At 32.9% G+C, this 12,015-nt stretch overlaps 1 protein-coding gene across 2 annotated transcripts in view; it reads right to left on the bottom strand.

The window, feature by feature from the left end:
* The window catches only part of LOC149578421 (zinc finger (CCCH-type/C3HC4-type RING finger) family protein), a 99,061-nt gene that overhangs the window by 51,842 nt on the left and 35,204 nt on the right, over positions 1-12,015 (bottom strand). For both annotated transcript variants that reach the window (XM_089829036.1, XM_089829037.1), the window contains one exon: positions 11,744-11,813. In XM_089829036.1, coding sequence (XP_089685162.1) covers positions 11,744-11,813 — 70 coding nt within the window. The remainder of the gene's footprint in view (positions 1-11,743; positions 11,814-12,015) is intronic.

Genomic DNA, 12,015 nt, shown 5'->3' on the forward strand with positions numbered 1-12,015 from the left:
ATACTTTATGCAATTTTAAAACTCTTAATAAATTAATATCTTTTCATGCTTTAATTTATTTTTGAAACATTTATTGATAAAATATTTATTAGCTTAAATAATAATAGCATTTAGCATTTATTTAAAAATGAACTCTAAATATTATTATTATTAAATTAAAAAAATATTATCACGTTCTAAAATTTAAATTTATAACTTTTATCTTTATATTTAATATTTTTTATTTAATTAATTTCTCAATTAATTAAATATAATTAGATATTAAAATATCATAATAATTTTTCATTAAATTTAATCATTTAATTTGACTTAATTAATAGAAAAATCACCAAAGACTTATAAAACAAAATACGAAAACCCATCATAGAAAGACACATACAAGATTGAACTAAAGGATTATAATCACAAATTAACGTCATCCAACGCATTCGGAAAGTAAACAACTCAGATATTTGTCTTAATTTTCTAGGACAAATGGCTTAAACGTTTCGGATTTGAACTTAAGAATTTATCTCCCCTCTCTTACCATTGAGATAATGCGATAGAGTACACTCATCCTTGCAATTCAGGGAAGTCAATACCCGGTACCTGCAATCTACATAAAATCCACAAATGTACAAACACAATATTCTAAAGTAAACAGGCAATGGCAAGAAGTGGTGCTTTGTGTAGATCCCGACTAGCAGGTGACTACGACTCCCTTCCTTAACCACATCAGACACGCCATACATAAAGAAAACATACACGCACACCATACACATGCAGTATGGGGTAAGCATCCGTAAGAATACACATATGATAATCCATCTAACTAATCATCATTAATAACTGAAAACACTGTAATAATCATCATGCCAAATATGAAGTATAGAGTACCAAGTAATCTCATCATAAATCAATTGAATCTGAAACAATATCTAATAATCTCAAAACAATACTACTAATCAACAAGCATAAAACTGGCCTAAAAGAGTTTGGCAATGATAGCAAAAATGCAAACTAAGGGTAGGCACTACACCGAATAATAAAACTTTTCTACTGTAGGTATCTTTTTCAAGTCAGATTTAGTTTTTTCGTTGTAAAAGTTTGAGTTACAGATTGTTTTGAGAATTAATATATTTTTCGTTAAATCCTTAGTAAGGATATTTCAGTGAGTATCAAAGTCACAAACCTTGCCAGCCTATGAGGTTTCAATTTTCTTTTTTGTGCTTTTTGTTTGCATGTTCGTATAACAGGTTTCTATACACTCCAAAGGAATTGAATCACATAGATAGAATACAAGGAGTAAAGTTGCGCAACAAGACGAAGTAGAAACTACTCCAGTTGAGACCAAAATGGGAAAGAGAGGACAGAGGTCCTCCTCATGATTTAAATAATCAATTAGATAATTTCTTGACTATGTTTGCTCATCAACAACAGCAAATGATTCAGCAATCTCAGGACGAAATGATCACTGCTATGGATCAAATGAGAGTTGGTCATTCTCACTCTAGAAGATCTAGCAACTAGTACAGTTGGAGTACAGCAAGGCAAGGAACTCACAACAGAACAGCAGATACAAGGTTTGATCAACCTGTACGCCCCACTTTCCTTCCTCCTCCGGTGAAAAGGGATCCTGATCCAAAAGCAGAGGAAGAGGAGACTCATATTACCGATGACAATATGGTAGACAAGGATGAGTACTTACAGTTACCAGCTGATGTGAGATAACTGATAAACTTCAATCAGTTCATGAATCAGCATAAAGATAAGGCCAGAAACCATCTAGACAGGCCACGTGGAAGGCCCAAAGATTCAACTATGCAGAGCATGCACCATATTCCTCCCCACCAAATTGAAGTTCGATTTGCCACTATACATCCTTACGGGAGAATAAGGAAAGACACGACTCTCCTGAAATACCTTTAGTATTGTTATTAATAAATAACATATTATTATTATATACAATATATTTTTCAACTTATATATTGTTGATTATTATATTAACATTATACTATTTTAATAATATATCATTATTTTTATAGATATGGATTATTTTATACTATTATTTAAAATTTTATTATTTATTTATTTGAAACTTATTCTATATTCTTATGCTATTGTTGTTATTATAATGAAATGATATTATATTAATTATTATATTTTATTTATATTATGATATAATACTAAATATTATATTATTATTATATTGTATTTATTCATTAGCATCTAATAAAATATAATATTCTTTCATTACTATATTAATGATATAATTGATTTAATAATAAATTATATTATAACTTATTATTATTTATTCATCTATTAATTTATTAATTTATTATTATTATTTTAGTATTTATTGTTGAATCCTATTTCAAAATGGAAGCATCACATTTATCGTAGAATTAAATTATAAAGCACTACACAAATTTCCGAAACAAGAAATCAGAAAAAAAAAAATTAAAATTAAAAAGCATATGCCAACTGTCAAATCTATAACCCCACATCTCCAAGCTAATAATTATGTGTGATAATTTATGTAATGTCCCCTTTTTTGTGACATTAGAATGGGACATAAGAAATGTTAAAGGCGTATTATATATAATATTAAAATTGACTTGGAGAGCGTGGACTCAAAATATAAAAGGTCAATTTAATGTTATAAAGTGGGCAAAAAGGACAAGTGGAGATAAGAAGAAAAGTCAGGAGGGAACTCAAAGAGTCACAGCTGTGGGAATAAAAGGAGAAGAAACTCTTTCATTTGGATATGCGATTTATGATTCAATTTCAGTTTTCTCTCTTGTGAGAGTTATTCAGAAAGCTTCAGCTTTCAGCTAGTATGAGGACGTAGCCCCTTGTGCTAGCAGACAATGGACGCAAACCCATTGTCCAAGGAGACATCAATTCAAGTGTTTCATATGCACTTACAGGTTCTTATTCTAGTATTCCAATCCGACTGTTAAACTGTATTTAAGATTGGATTTGTTAGTGTTGGTTATTGTATTGTTGTTGTATAATGCAATAACATATTTTAAGGAGTTATAAGAGTTTGTTGGGTTTTTCATATTACTGGTTTGTAACGCATTGCTATATGCTCGAATCTTGAATATTATTTTGGAAAGAACAGGTTATTATCTTGGGGAGAACCTTCTGGTTTTATTGTTGTATCATATTATATTTGCCTATGTTTGAGTTTTGAATATTATATTCAAAGAAGAAGTTGGATAAATATCTATTGAAATTTCTACAGGTTTTGATGGTGTTCGTAATACATCTGCAACATTCAATCCTGAATACATTGTTGAAAAAGAAATCAAATAAATATCTAGTTTGGGATATTTCAATGGTATCAGAGCGTAGTTCCTGCCATCCTGCGAGGTATAGCCAAAAGATTGATCAGCACTTAGTTGCAGATATATAAATAGTGTATGAGATTACGCAGTTCTGAAATTTTTATCAAAGATAGTTTTAGCATTAGGGTTTTATAAGAGAGAAAATTTCAGGAAACAAGACATGAAGCATTTACATGTATGAAGCTTCTACGAACAAAAACAATTAGTAAAATATTCAAGTCTATAGTTAACCATGGCAGCATGGATTCTGGAGTTCGCAAGAAGAATAATAGCGTCAAATCAGTAGAAGCATCTAGATACACAGGTGATAACTTCCTCTCATTCTAAGTTGTATTTCTCTTTTGGAAAGCATACCTGTTTGCAAATAGAGGAGTCTTTCTGTCAATAAAGCAGATTGCATCGTCACAGGAGACTTGCTCCTATGGTTGGACCAAATATGAATAATGGTGAGGAATTATTTGGTCTGCATTAATCAAAAGTTTAGCGGGAATCTTTGAAAAGACTTCTAAAGAAGATGTATATTGCAATTGTGGCAAATAAACATATTCACCCATATGTGTCGACAGAGGTCAAGACTGTAGAATTTATTTGCATGAATGAATTTATCATCTTGGCAATATTAGTGTAACCGAGTTTGTCTATATTGCAAGGCATTTATTATTTGGCTTCTATAAGCCTATGAAACATTAGTATCTACTAGGCACCTGAGATTATTCATCGAGAGTTGAGTCTCATGTTTTGCAGTGAAGAAATTGGCCGCAGTTTCAACTTCCTACGACACATTAATACCAACAGAACCATACATTGTGGCCAAGATTTTTCATCAGCTGCAGTTAGTTCACGATAGCCCCTGGATTGGATTGGTATCGACGTGGACTTCTCCTTGCCAAAAAGACAGAGAAGATTATATTGCCGATCAGTTTATTTAGACTCCACATTGAGGGCTGAGTCATATGTGTATGAACGGCCTCCAATAGCAACTAATTATCGACTCACAAGGATATTACAGTGCTCCTCTCCATACTTCTGACTGCAATATAACGTCCTCAAATTTTGAAAGATTACTCTAAGATGTTGGTTTACATTTTCCATTATTGTGAACAAAGTTTTTGAGCAAGGGAATGAGGGTGAGAAACATTTTACGTCAAAGTAGTAGTTTGGTCTCTACCCAGGAATAGAACTGACATCCATCTTTACATCCACAATCTTCACTAAAATAAGGGTGGTCAGACAAATACCATTGTAGAGCGTGGACTCAAAATATAAAAGGTCAATTTAATGTTATAAAGTGGGCGAAAAGGACAAGTGGAGATAAGACGAAAAGCCAGGAGGGAAGTCGAAAAGTCATATCTATGGGGATAAAAGAAGGAAGAGATTGTTTCATTTGGATATGTTTGATTTATGATTCAGTTTCAGTTTTCTCTCTTGTTAGAGTTATTTAGAAAGCTTCAGCTTTCAACTAGTATGAGGACGTAGCCCCTCGTGCTGGCAAACAATGGACGCAAACCCATTGTCCAAGGAGACATCTATTTAGGGGTTTCATAAGCGCTTACAAGTTCTTATTCTAATTTTCCAATCTAACTGTTAAATTGTATTTAAGATTGGATTTGTTAGTGTTGGTTATCGTATTGTTGTTGTATAATGCAATAACATATTTTAAGGAGTTATAAGAGTTTGTTGGGTTTTTTATATTATTGGTTTGTAACGCATTGTTATATGCTCGAATCTTGAATATTATTTTTGAAAGAACGTATTACTATCTTGTGGAGAATCTTCTGGTTTCATTGTTGTATCATATTACATTTGCCTATGTTTGAGTTTTGAATATTATATTCAAGAAGAAGCTCAATATATATCTATTGGAATTTCTATGGGTTTCAATTGTGTTCGTAATGCATCTGCAATATTCAGTCCTAAATATACTGTTGAAAAAGAAATCGAGTAAAAATCCAGTTTGGGATATTTCAATTTACCATAGTTACACTACCCTGGGGGACGAGGGAAAGCAAAACGAGGAGATAGGTTTCCAAAACAAGGAGACGGGTTTCCGGAACGAGGAGACAAGTTTCTGAGACAACGAGGCAAAGGAGCCTTAATTTGGGGAGGGCGAGGGGATGGTGGCAAGGGACCAGGAGGGTTGTATATACTATACATATGGTACTTAAAATGCTACTCATGAAAAGATGTATAGCAATATAAGATATAAAGATGTAAAAGAGTAAAATACATGAACATTGCATTTAATTGGAACATCAAACATTGAATTCACATAAATAGCCAAATCAACAAATAGTCAACACTGGGACATTACCCATCCTTGGTAGAGGTGGCAGAATCTGATGGCGCCACTGAGGATCGGGGAACGAAGTGCCCACGTCCCTAGTGAGTTCCCATCTCCAAGATGTGGGGCAAAATGTTAAATTTATAAAAATGATTTCATATTGGTTTGAAAGTGCAGACCACACCTTAATCTTCTCCCCTTACATACCATTCGAAAGCATTATATACTATACACTTTCCAAATAGGATGGGTGGCAATCCTTGGGAAATAAACATGTTATGCACTAACTATAACTAATAGTTATGTTAGTTAATATGTGTGTTATCTCCTTCATGGACGCCAATTTCTATAAGTGTAGTCTGGGCTGACCTAGAGAGGGTCATGTCCCTTTGAGGGACATGCCCTTTGGTCATGGCATAATAAGTGGGTGTTATTGTAGTTTAAGAACACACAATACATTGAAGTTTGCTCCTTAAAAGCAATACTTCCCTATATGAGTTATTGCAGAGACAAACAAGTTTCAAAATAGCATTAAATATTCTGAAAATTACCTTCTACATTTAGAAGAGGAAGAAGATTAGAACAGCAACAAATCCTAAAGGTATTATCTCATATCTAAACTTATAGAATATGTAAAAACTTTACATGGTATCAGAGCTCTGGTAGTCGAACCTAGGCTCTACAAATTAAATAATCAAACTTGATATATATCTAGCATCATTCTCCTATCTTCAATAGCATACACAATCAAACCCCATGACAGGTTTGATGGGAAAGAACACTTTGATGCCTGAAAACTCAAAATCATGATGACTCTTGAAAAAAATGATGTAAAACAATTTGTTGATTCAGAATCTAGACAACCTACTGTTGAACTTCATAACTCTATCTGAAGTAAAGGAAATAGGAAAACCATTCAGATCATATTAGATGGAGTGAAAAATGATATAGTACACATGCTAACGAAACATCATACTGCATTTAATATGATGAATGCATTACTAAATGCATATGAGGTTAACAATGCAACTAGAGTTCTCACACTAAAAAGGCAACTAAATCACATACAAATAAAGAAGGGAGAATTGATGAATTCTTACTTCCTAAGGGTTGCCAGCCTAAGAGATAAACTTTCAAGTATAGGAACCATCATTAATGATATAATACTAAAACTGATGGCTATAGATGGATTACCAAATTCATGGGAAACATTCGCAGAAGGAGTAAGTGCCACAGATAATCTTCTTGACTTCAATAGACTTAAGGGAGACTCTCTTCAGGAAGAATCCAGAAAACTTAAGAAAGAAGGAAAACTGAAAAGGGAAGATGAAGAACTTCATGTTTTTAATACAAATTCCTATAAAGGGAAAAAGAAGCATTTCAAGAAGAAAAGGGGTAGTCAAAAGAATGATAAACCTAAGAAAGATCTATCCAAAATAAAATGTTTCAGATGTGAAAAATTTGGACATTACAGATCTAATTGCCCTGAGAATTCTAAACAACAAGTGAACTGTACAAACATCACTAGGGAAGAAGATAACTATAATCCTGAGAATCACATATTGTATTCAGCACTATCAAATAAAGTCTCAAGTAAAGCATGGGTAATTGATAGTGGATCATCTTGACATATTACAGGATACAAAGAAGCACTAGACTCTATGTCAAAAAAGGTTAATGGCGAAGTCAACATCGGTGATAATTCAACACACTTCGTCAAAGGAATTGGAAATTGCACCTTGAAACTAAAGTCAGGTAGTTCTTTACTTTTCAAAAGAGTACTCTATGTACCAGAAATAAAAAGGAATCTAATCTCGATTATAGCACTTGAAGATGATGGACATAATGTTGCATTTATGGATGGTAAAGTCATAACCTAGGCTAAGAACTCCTTAATTAAGAAAGCAAAATTGATTGGTCAAAGAAAAGGGTATTTGTATGAATTAAATTCAAAACCTAGTCAACCTATTCGAGCTTTAATTCATGAAGTTGCAAACATAAATGAAATATGGCATAGAAGATTAGGACATCTAAATTTCAAAACTTTATCAACCATGGAGAAGATGGTTACTGGTTTACCTAAATTGAATAAAGATCACTCAAGCATATGCAAAGGATGCGCTCTAGGTAAGAACACCAAAAGTCCATTTCCTGATAGCACTAGAAAAACTAATAATGTGTTGGAATTAATCCATTCAGATTTATGTGGACCTATGTTTGTTCTTTCTCTTGGAGGATTCTGGTACTATATTATGTTCATAGATGACATCCCTAGTAAAACTTGGATTTACTTCCTAAAATGCAAGGAATCAAAAGAAATCCTAAAGAGATTTAAAGAATTTAAAACCTTAACTAAAAACTTATCAAGAAATAAAATTAGAACTCTTAGAACTGATAATGGAGGGGAAATTTGTTTAAAAGGTTTTGTAATGAAACAACAATTAAGGAGTATACCATTCCTTATAACCCACAACAAAATGAGGTAGCAGAAAGGAAGAATAGAACAATTATAAAAGCTGCTAGAGCTATGATATTTGATCAAAATCTTGAATATTATCTTTGGGCAGAAGCCTCTTGTACTGTTCTCTATATTCAAAACAGAAGCCCTCACTCCTACCTTAGAGATAAAACTCCTGAAGAAGTCTTTACTAAAATTAAATCCAATATAAGTCATCTCAGGATTTTGGGTGCCCTGTATATATCCATATTCCAAAAGAAAAGAGAACTAAGTTAAAACCTTCTGTGAAGAAAGGTATTTTTGTAGGGTATAGTGAAACATCTAAAGCATATAGGATTTTCATACCTGAAGAGAAAAATATTGAACTTAGTAGGGATGTAATTTTTGAAGAAGATTTAGCATTCAAAAGAGCCTTATGTTCTGAAGAACCCTCTCCTTTACCTAGTTCTAAAAGAAATACTGAATCTGAGTCTCAAAGGGAGAACATGGAAGAAATTGAAGATGAAATTCACAACCTTAATCTTGGAGAAACTCAAAATTCGAAGAAAAGACCACATTGGGCCATTAAAACAGTAGAGGAAGCACAAGACTTTGCTACACATCCTAGAACAGTCAAAGAAAGCAAAAGACCCAAAAGATTTTCTAGTTATACAACAAACATGAATGATTTGTCTAAATCAAAACCAACCAATACATCAGATGCTATTAAACATACAACTTGGAAAGAAGCTATGACAGAAGAATACCAATCTATGATGAAGAATGATGTTTGAGAAATTATTCCAAGACCTGAAGGAAAATATGTTGTTTCTTCCAAGTAGATATTTGAAATAAAGCATGTTGCTAACGGTAGCATTGAAAAATATAAAGCCAAATTTGTAACCAAAGGATTCTCTCAAAAAGAAGGGATTGATTATGAAGAAACCTTTGCTCCTGTTGTCAAATACACCTTTGTAAGAGTAGTTCTAGCCATCACAGCATTGAAGAGATGGAAAGTACATCAAATGGATGTAAAAACAACATTCCTAAATGAAAGATTACAAAAGAGGTATATTTGGAACAACCTGAAGGATTTGAAACTCATCAATCCTAACGTTTTTGTTTGCAGGCTCAAGAAAGCTCTCTATGGGCTTAAACAAGCTCCAAGGGCTTGCTATGAAAGAATTGATAAGTATCTCACTGGCTTAGGATTCTGCAAAAATGAAGCCGATCCAAATCTATATTATAAAAGGGATAAAGATGATATGGTAATTTTGATACTGTATGTTGATGATTTACTAATAACAGGTGATGATCATCTCATAGATCAATGCAAGAAAGCTCTAATTAGAGAATTCGAGATGAAAGACTTGGGACTCCATTACTTCCTAGGACTAGAAGTACGGCAGAATTCTAATAGCATTATACTTAATCAAGGGAAGTATACGTTAGATATTTTGAAGAGATTTGGAATGTGGAATTGCAAGTCTATGTCTTCTCTAATAGAGACCAATCTACATAAACTTTAAAAAGCAACAGCAGAATCACCTTCTATAGATTCTACTCTCTACAAACAGATTCACTGACTCAAATTAATGCCTTAAGTCAATTTATGTGTGAGCCAAAGGAGATTCACCTAGTTGCAGTCAAACACATTATGAGATACTTACAAGGATATAAGAAAGTTGACTTAGATTTACATGGATTCACTGACTCAAATTGGGGTACAAGTGTTAAAGACAGAAAAAGTACTTCAGGATGTTGTTTCAATTTAGAATCAGCAATGATATCTTGGATATGCAGAAAACAATCTTTAGTAGCACAAAGTTCCACAGAAGCTGAAAACATTGCAGCAACGATGGCCTCTTGGGAAGCAGTTTGGCTTAGAAAGTTACTTGTAGGATTATTTGATCAAGCCATGAATCCGTCAATTATTCATTGTGATAATCAGAGTTCCATCAAGCTTTCAGTGAATCCAGTTTTTCATGACAGGTCCAAGCATATCGAAATTCCTTACCATCATGTAAGAGATATGGTAGACAGGAAAACTATAAAATTAGAATACATTTGCACTGCAAATCAGACAACGGATATTCTCACCAAACCTCTCTCTAGAGTGAAGATAGATCACTTCAAGAAAAGACTTGGTATGGTTGAATTGTAATTCATTTGTATTCTTTATATTATTAATAAAAAATATTAATATTCATTATATTTGTATTCTTTGTATTCTTTATATTCATTTGTATTCTTTGTATTCTTTATATTATTAATAAAATAATTTTATTGTCAGGCTATTGATTGTTATGGGCTCCACCATTTGTGTTCATTATTTTAAAGGTGACAATCTCTGAGGTAATGAATACTTGTACAAAAGACAGTATGAGAGATTACGATCTCTCAAATAATGTGTTGAACAGTATAGAACTACTATTAGATCTAGGTGACTTCATGAGCATTTGTGACATAAGCATATCTATGCCTAAGAATCACAACTTGGATAAAGGAAGAATTTATCCTATGTTCTAGTAGATCTTGACTCAAGATCAAGTTGTGATATAGGATTGCCAGTTCCTATGAGTCACAACCTGGATAAATGAAGAATTTAATCATTATTCGGATTTTATCCTATGTGTATTGCATTACATGCAATACTGATTTCACTAGTATAAGTCATATCACAAGATGGTTATATGACTCAGTATCATGTGTTCCATGACACTATTTGCTCAGAAGATTCAAATAGATATAGAGTATCAATCTATGCTTATTCATCGTAATTGATGATGCTAGATATGTTATCTCTTAGCATAATAAGTTAAGAGGGAGTGTTAAATTTATAACAGTGATATCATACTAGTATGAGAGTGCAGACCGCACCTTAATCTTCTCCCCTTGTATAACATTTGAAAGCATTATATACTATACACTTTGCAAATAGGATGGGCGTCGATCCTTGGGAAATAAACATGTTATGCACTAACTATAACTAGTAGTTATGTTAGTTAATATTTGTGTTATCTCCTTCATGGACGCCAATTTCTATAAGTGTAGTATGGGCTGATCTAGAGAGGGTCATGTCCCTTTGAGGGACATGCCCTTTGGTCATGGTATAATAGGTGGGTGTTATTGTAGTTTAAGAACACACAATACATTGGAGTCTGCTCCTTAAAAACAATACTGCCCTATATGAGTTATTGCAGAGACAAACAAGTTTCAAAATAGCATTAAATATTCTGAAAATTACCTTTTACATTTAGAAGAGGAAGAAGATCAGAACAGCAACAAATCCTAAAGGTATTATCTCAGATCTGAATCTATAGAATTTGCAGGAACTTTACACAAAAGGGGGGAGGATGCATGCCCGTGTTACTATGTAATTTACCAAAAAGAAAGACAATATATGGCTACCTGATTAATGGATAGAGAGTGTAATTTTCTCTCTATTCATTTGCCGTGTATTTTGGGCATGTCATTGTCTCCTGTCATCTGTTTACTATGCCGGTGTTCTGTTCAATGTTTTTTTTTTGGACATCTTGTTGTTTGTGTTAGTGTTAAAATGATCTTCTGTATTTTCTTCTTTTGTATGTAATTTGAACTGGGTGGGGAACAAAAGAATGAAAGGCTAAGAGCAAGGATGACAGGCAAGAGAAATTTGTAAGTTAAAATTTTGTGACAATCAAACACGCATACCTTATAAAAACAACTGGTTCCAAAAGGGCATGTTCCATTTCCAAAGTCAAAGTGCCTGCAATCAATGGAACTGAAAGTAGAAGTGTCAGGAAATAATAAAATCTCAACTAATGATGTAACATCAACTTTTTGCACACATGTTTGAAAACATCTACCGTTCAGAATAAGATTTTATTCCCAAACCTGTGTAGAAAGGGTTAAAAAATTCATGAGAATGAAACGATGAGACCAAGAAAATGACTGCAATAAGATTTTGCAGAAAAGTATAGGAT

This window comes from Cupressus sempervirens, chromosome 1 (genome assembly GCF_028749045.1).
Source record: "Cupressus sempervirens isolate cs-2001-9-10 chromosome 1, ASM2874904v1, whole genome shotgun sequence".
In the NCBI taxonomy this organism is placed as follows: domain Eukaryota; kingdom Viridiplantae; phylum Streptophyta; class Pinopsida; order Cupressales; family Cupressaceae; genus Cupressus; species Cupressus sempervirens.